Source organism: Oncorhynchus clarkii, chromosome 18, assembly GCF_045791955.1.
Source record: "Oncorhynchus clarkii lewisi isolate Uvic-CL-2024 chromosome 18, UVic_Ocla_1.0, whole genome shotgun sequence".
Taxonomy (NCBI): Eukaryota; Metazoa; Chordata; class Actinopteri; order Salmoniformes; family Salmonidae; genus Oncorhynchus; species Oncorhynchus clarkii.
Window position 1 is genome coordinate 33,451,063 of NC_092164.1, and position 8,117 is coordinate 33,459,179.

General features: G+C 41.4%; 1 protein-coding gene across 1 annotated transcript; it reads left to right on the forward strand.

Moving 5' to 3' along the window:
- On the forward strand, positions 1–6,778 carry LOC139373355 (solute carrier family 52 member 3-2a). The gene is made up of 4 exons (XM_071113788.1): positions 1–165; positions 1,818–2,858; positions 3,003–3,126; positions 3,935–6,778. The coding sequence occupies exons 2-4, from the start codon at positions 1,861–1,863 to the stop codon at positions 4,142–4,144; spliced, it is 1,332 nt and encodes a 443-aa protein (XP_070969889.1). The 5' UTR covers positions 1–165; positions 1,818–1,860; the 3' UTR covers positions 4,145–6,778.
- Positions 6,779–8,117: the final 1,339 nt, after the last annotated feature.

Below are 8,117 nucleotides of genomic sequence, written 5' to 3' on the forward strand. Positions count from 1 at the left end.
CTCAGGTGTTGAACAAACATGTGTCTTGGTTGGTTGACAAAAGCACACCCACCAAGGAATGGGGCTATAATCCCCAGGTCCCCTCGGAGGGATCCTTCAGTGCATAGGACTTTGGCTTCTCTGCACTGCAGAACCTCTGACTGAACTCCCTGCTGTCTACCCAACGTGAGTATATGTGCACGGATGCATGCTATCCTCTTCTTACTGTTAACTTTTTTTTAAACGAAGTGAACGAAGTGAACAATCTGTACTCTTATCTTTTGGTTTACTTTGTGCACTTGCAAAAGTGTAAACTATAATTTAAATAGATGGAATATATTTTATGATTGTGATGCATGCTTTTTCATGTATGTGTAGTCTACTACTTAGTCTACTTAATTTTTACCTGAAAATGTTATTTCTGCTGACAAAGTCTGAGACATCTGTTTCAATGTCTTGCTTTTATCTCCTCTTACTTTTAACTTAGAGGACACGCTGTAACAAAAATAATTTCCTATAATTGTTTTCCATTCCTTTTGAGTTGTTTTTGTACCAGATCAAAGACACTGCAGCAAGCTGGTTTCCTTGTTAATAAACAATATCCTGCTCAGATGTTTTTATAGTAGTTATGCAATACTTTTACAGTATAAGTAACCAATGTTACCTTTGGGCTGCTTCTTGGTGATATTTGAAGTAAATTAAGGAAATGTGACTGTGTCCAATTAACTTTGTCATAAAGTATACTGGGCAGGTCTTTCAGTATTGGAATCATCATCAAAGTGATTTCCACTAAAGCATTTTTTACATATTTGTAACTACACATCTGAAGCCTTGTAAGAATCTGTAATGAATTTGACATTGTCACCTTTAGCAGAGAGCTTCAACTGATAAGAATCTTCTCCCAGATGACACTACAGGTTTAAGTAGCCAATATCTGTCATCAGTAAAATAACGTTTTTACAACACCTTCAGACAAGACGTTGTCTGAACCTTTTAGTTACAAAACCCAATGTTTAAAAAAATGTGTTTATGTAAGGCCGAGATTCAATCCACAGCATTTTGTAGAGCAGCGCACTACACAGCTCTCCCTACACAGCTCTCCCTACACACCTCTGTAACACCTGGGATGGAATCCTGTCTTGAAATCATTTGGCATGTATTTTTTGCATAACCAGAAGTAGACTCTTCTCAATGAGTTGAGACACTTAGCGCCTAAATATATTCAGCTGACTAATAATAACTATCAGGAAAGAGTGTTTGGTATTTTCTTTAACTGAAAAGGGATTAAAATAAGGTGAAATGTGCGGGATCTGCATCGGATGACTAACGGAATTTTATAACTTTTATGGTTAATGTATGGTAAAGGAACAATGGTTCCCACCCACCATAGGCATCAGGATGTTTACTGATGTGACTGCATTTTAACTAATAACATCATGGTTTACCTGCATTTCAGTGGAGAAAGTAAAAACACTTTGATTCGAGTCAAGTAGACTTTTTAGCTTTTGGTACGAAATGTCATACCAGAGCAGTCGTTGAGTAAACACATGAAAAAGTCACTAAGCTGGAAGGAGTATTCCTTACCAGCTGCACGGGGTGAGTGAGACTGTTTCCTTTTCAAATAGATGTGGTCGAGACGTGTGTTTGTGTCGGCCGTAGTTGGGGATTTGGCATTCTACTCTTTTACCTCAAGCGTTGCATCAATTCAGCATTGGAACACATTGCTTCTTTTCTTTACGCAAAGTACATTTCTGTGAATAACAGGCAAAGTATAAATATATTGTGTTAATTTCATTGCATTTTATGCTGCCCTAACTCTTATTTCTATCTCATTCTAGAATCCACTTCTGAGCGCACCAGTGTTCAGTACCCAGATTCACAATGTCACTTTTCATCCATATATTGGCCTGCCTGTTTGGCATGGGCTCCTGGGTGTCTATCAACGGACTATGGGTAGAGCTGCCTCTCATCGTGCCCCAGATCCCCGAGGGTTGGTACCTGCCTTCCTACCTATCCGTCCTCATCCAGATGGCCAACGTGGGGCCCCTGTTCATCACCCTCATGCACCGCTTCCGCCCCGGGGCGCTCAACGAGACAGTGGTCATCTATGTGATCATCTCCCTGGGCATGGTGGCAAGCTTTCTCCTGGCCTTCTTCTGGAAGGAGACGCTGCTGGTGGCGGGCGTCCCTCGCAGCGTGGCCCTCCTCCTCCTTACTTTCTTCCTCTCCACTGTGGACTGCACCTCCTCTGTCACCTTCCTGCCCTTTATGATGCGTCTGAAGCCTCAGTACCTCACCACCTACTTTGTAGGGGAGGGTGTCAGTGGCCTGCTACCCGCCCTGGTAGCCCTGATCCAGGGGGTGGGGGTGGTCCACTGTAACAACTGCACTCGGATGATAAATGACACTGGCTCAGTCAGTCTTAGCTACGAACTTCAGGCTCACTACCAGCCGGCCAACTTCTCAGCTGGGGTGTTCTTCTTCTTCCTCAGTGCCATGATGTTGGTGTGCCTGGGAGCCTTCATCCTTCTGAACTACCACCCTGCCGTGGCCCGGGAACGCCCAAATGCCCGCTACCCCAACGGGGTCCTGGAGAAAGGCGAGGCAGCTCAGATGAACCCCACAGAGCAGAAGGCCATGATCAAACAGTCTGATATCAAGCCCAAAAGCTGCTTTGGGACCGGGACGTACAGCCGGATACAGGTGCTGTACATGTTCTTCATCCTGGCCTGGGTCAACGGACTGACTAACGTTGTGCTTCCCTCAGTGCAGTCCTACTCTTGTCTGCCCTATGGAAACAGTGCCTACCACTTATCAGCCACCATGGCTGCGGTGTCCAACCCTCTAGCCTGCTTCATTGCCATGTTTTTCCCAACAAGGTCAGTTTTGTTAGGAATGAATCGTTATTTAATTTACTCATGATCAACTTAATATTTGTAGGCTTATTTTATGGCCAACAAATGGGACTTTTATTAAACTGCACCCCCACTAATAATGATAATGTTACTGTCATCCTGTCACAGGTCCTTATTGCTGTTGGGGGCTCTCACTTTGTTTGGCAGTGGGATTGGAGCCTACATTATAGGCATGGCAGTGCTGAGTCCATGTCCTCTGCTGGTCAATGAAACCTCAGGAACCTTCCTCATTGTACGTTTCCACAACATAAATTCATAATGTACAGTGTGGTTGGAAATTATTGACACCCTTGATAAAGATGCACAGTAGACTATAAAATAAATAATTTAAATACTTAGCTACGGTATATTGTAGACAAAAAAAAGGGTCAAAGATCATACCCCCAAGACATGCTAACCTCCCCCTCTAACTTTCTCATTGATTATTCACAATTCATTCTTATCAGTAATCATGGTAGCATCCACATTAATGTAGAAGTGTTTAGAAACATATTCTATTCATATTTACAATTAGTGACTCCAAAATGATGCAGTACATTATTTACCATGCATTTATATTGGGCACAAATTCATCTGAAACACAACCAAAGCTAACTGCAAATAGATCCAACAAGTTTGTATAGTCACAAACTTGATGTAGTCATTGCGTGCCATGGACATGGGACCAAATACTGAACTTTTGACTACTTTATTTAAAATAATCTTTAGGGATGTCCAATAGTTTTGACAACTACCTTTTTGAGAAAAATATATGTTACTAGTTAAACAAAATCTCTTTCTCTGAGCAATTGTATAAGAATATAATTTCCCCTTTTTAAAGAAAAGTTAGCTCAGTATGTGGATTATTTATTTTATAAAGTCATTATTGCTCATCTTTATCAAGGGTGTCAATAATTTCAGAACCCACTGTAGTTCTATGCTACAGATGAAAGCATAACATAGAGGACTACATCTCATAGAAATAATTATTACACATACAGTATATGGTAAACATTACAATGGATTGAATAAGTAAATGTTATACTTGTCCCTTATCTCAGGTGGGCTCCTGGATCTTCTTCATCCTCACTTTGTCCTATGTTAAGGTGATCATTGGTGTTATCCTCCGTGATGAGGGCCACAGTGCCCTCGTGTGGTGTGGAGCAGTGGTGCAGTTGGGGTCCTTCATGGGTGCAGTCACCATGTTTCCCTTGGTCAGTGTGTATAGTTTATTTTTATCAGGAGACCCATGTAATACAAAGTGCCCTTAAATTATGCTAAACAACGATGAACCAGGCATATTCTGAGAAACATATTTGATTAATTCTTCCGAAGCATGTGTACTTCATTAGTAAAATGGAATTGAACAACTAACTAGTGAGGTGAACAGAATTCAACCAACTCGTAGGAGTAAAGTAAGGTATACCCTATATAAGGTTCAGGGTGATTTACTATTTGGACAACACCCTCCAAGTATCTTGTCATGTGCTATTGATAAGCTACCGTCAGAGCCTCTTTTCACTCTACACTAGCAGCTTGTGGATGGTAAAATTAGGGACTTTTGTCAGTGCATGCAAATAATACCAGGCAGAGAATAAGCACCTTTAGAGAGAGAAAGAACATTCAGCTCTCCGGAAGATAAAAGCCTAGTGTTTTTGTAGCAGACGCTGTTGAATAAATGGACTTGTGATTAGCTATGTCAACTATTGTGGTTGCCCTAATCTAATGTTGACAGATCGATGTCTGACAGTTTGGAGTCTTGAATGGACCATTCTCACTGTGGAGAATCTTTCATAGGAATTCAGTGATTATGTAGCCATTTTAACATTTGGTCATTTATTATTTACTCATTTATTTGGTCATTTGTTTACTCGGCTCCTGTTGCATCTCAGTGCCTGGTTCGAATCCAGGCTGTATCACATCCGGTCGTGATTGGGAGTCCCATAGGGCAGCGCACAATTAGCCCAGCGTCGTCCGGGTTTGGCCGGGGTAGGCAGTCATCTGCTCTTAACTGAGTTAAAATAAAGGTTGAGCAAATTAGAGTTAAGTGCCAAGGGCACATCAACAGATTTTTCACGTCAACAGATTTTTCACGTTGTTAGAGAATTCGAACCAGCAACCTTTTGGTTATTGGCGCAATGCTCTAACCACTAGGCTATACCGCCCTGTATTGTAATGTATTTTAGTATACTGTAAACCTATTAGTTAATTAATATATTGCAGTAGCTTTAAGTGTTTAGAATGTATTTGACAGGTGATAGCAACAAACTTTTTACATATTCAAGCACAGTCAACTAAAATGTTTAGGCTATACAGAACCATAAAAGGCCACAAAGTTCATTATTCAAAAAGAATAAGAATATTCTAGCTATATTTTAGATCAATCAAAAGTACCCTAATTACCACCTTTTCTCTATTCAACTTGTTTTGAACAGGCAAACAGTTTTGCTTGAGTAAATAGGTCAAATATTATATGCAGTACAATGAATTGTACAGGTACTAAGGCAAGATACTAAACATATTCAAGTGTAGTCAACTAAACTGTTACGGCGCCATAAAATGTCACGAAGTCCATTATTCTAAACGAAAAACCATCTAGGTTCTTGACATTTTCTAGTTAACATCAAAAGGCTAGAGTAGACTATTGCCACCTATACTATTAAATGTTTCATTTTGAACAGGCATACCGCATTCCTTGAGTAAACAGGTACCGTATTGGATGTGCTAGGCTGGCAGCAGATAGCATGATCACATGCATAGGAACAACTAAACAGTTTAAAAGGTTTTCTGTATAATTTGACTTTAAGACCAGTAAAATGGTTGTAGGGTTGTAACACATGTACAACCATATTAGTTATGCGGACAGTTCTAAAGGCACACTTTTTGGTTGGGTGCATCTCATCTTTCCCTGGCCCTGATTTCTTTACAGCAAATATAATACTCATGTTGCACCACCACATCACTATAATAAGGAAATTCACAATCCCACATACAATCCATCCATTCTAATCAATTTCTAAGAAACTCTTTGCCAGAGCAGTATAACTATAACCCACACAGCCACAGTGCACACCTCTGTAAACCTGTACATTTTCAGCGATGGGTAGATTGTGGGGCGTGTCAATTCATTGGTCCCCCTATAAGCTAATAGCCAAACATAAATGCCCTAGTTCTAAATGAGTGGAAAAATGAGAGGAAGCCTATGAAAGACTGACAGTATTGCATTGCAAGGAAGATGGAAAGATTTAAATTGAGGATGTCTAATGTTCTCTTTGCTGTAATGGAGATACACAGTTGTTTTGTGATTTACTGGAACTCAACAAGAACGGTGACAATATCAACGGTTGAAAAAAGGGCTCCATAGGCAACCTGGGTGTGGCATTTTCCTGTGCTGATAATTGTCAAATTATTGTCATTTGTCAGATTATCAAATTGCTGGGTTACAAACTCCATGTCTTCAGGTTATGTTAGAAGTCTGAAAGAATAGGTCAGCCATCTGTCACTTTCATTCTGTAGCTTAACAGACTTTCTGTTGAGATGAATAAAATACCATCTGCAGTTCAACTCAGAGGTTCAACCCAGCACTGTTTTGGTAAATAGCTGAGGGATGGAGCTGGAGAAATGTAACCACTCTCAAATGTATTGTCAGAGCTACAGGCAAAATGAATCTTATATTTTGGGTTCTGATAGGGAACGAGAGTTTGAGTTATATTCTTTAAGAATCAATGGGTATATAACATATTTTAAAGTCCAAAAATGTATGTACCAATCACAGATTTTCCTGCATACACTCATTTCTTAAAATATCAGAAAATGTGATTTACACACCAGTGTGTTTAGAAGAAAAAATATATATATATATCTTCCAAAAATAAAGTTATTATAAGCAATTGTATATTACTTTGACCACGTGTAACAACACCTGCACAGGATCGGTACATCCGAACATCACACCTGCGGGACAGGTAAAGGATGGCAACAACAACTGCCCGAGTTACACCAGGAACGCACAATCCCTCCATCAGTGCTCAGACTGTCCGCAATAGGCTGAGAGAGGCTGGACTGAGGGCTTGTAGGCCTGTTGTAAGGCAGGTCCTCACCAGATATCACCGGCAACAACGTCGCTGGTTGTACGCTGTACCGGCAGGATAGAACAGCAGCGTCTGGTAAGACAAGGGGCAGCAGGCTATGTATTTTTGTAAATAACAGCTGATGTACAATATCTAAGGAAGTCTCAAGCTGTTGCTCACCTGATGTACAGTACAACTAAATCTCATGATAAACTAGACCACACTATCTACCTGGAGAGTTCATCTGTATTCTTTGTAGCTGTTTACGTACCACCACAGTCAGAGGCTGGCACTAAGACAGCATTGAATGAGCTGTATTCCGCCATAAGAAAACAGGACAACGCCCACCCGTAGTTGGCCAGAAAACTCTGGACCGCCTTTACAACACAGAGACGCAAACAAAGCTCACCCTCCTGATTCCTGCTTACAACCAAAAATTAAAGCAGGAAGCACCAGTAATTAAATCAATTTTAAAAAGTGGTCAGATGAAGCAGATGCTAAACGACAGGACTGTTTTGCTAGCACAGACTGGAATATGTTCTGGGATTCATCCAATTGTATTGAGGAGTACACCACATCAGTCACTGGCTTTATCAATAAGTGCATCGATGATGTCGTCCCCACAATGACCGTACGTACTGACCCCAACAAGAAGCACATGCATGAGAGCACCAGCTGTTCTGGAAGACTGATCATGCTCTCTACAGCCAACGTAAGATCTTTAAATCAGGGCCATCATTCGCAGGGCCAGACAGATTACTAGGGTGTGTACTGCGAGTATGCGCTGACCAACGGACAGGTGTCTTCACTGACATTTTCAGCCTCTCCCTGTCCAATTCTGTAATACCACTCCAATTTGCATACCACCCCAACAGATCCACAGATGATGCAATCTCTATTGCACTCCACACTGCCCTTTCCCACCTGGACAAAAGGAACACCTATGTGAGAATGCTATTCATTGACTATAGCTCAGCGTTCAACACCATAGTGCCCACGAAGCTCATCACTAAGCTAAGGACTCTGGGACTAAACACCTCTCTCTGCAACTGGATCCTGGACTTCTTGACTGGCCGCCCCCAGGTGGTAAGGGTAGGTAACAACACATCCGCCACGCTGATCCTCAACACAGGGGCCCCTCAGGGGTGCGTGCTCAGTCCCCTTCTGTACTCCC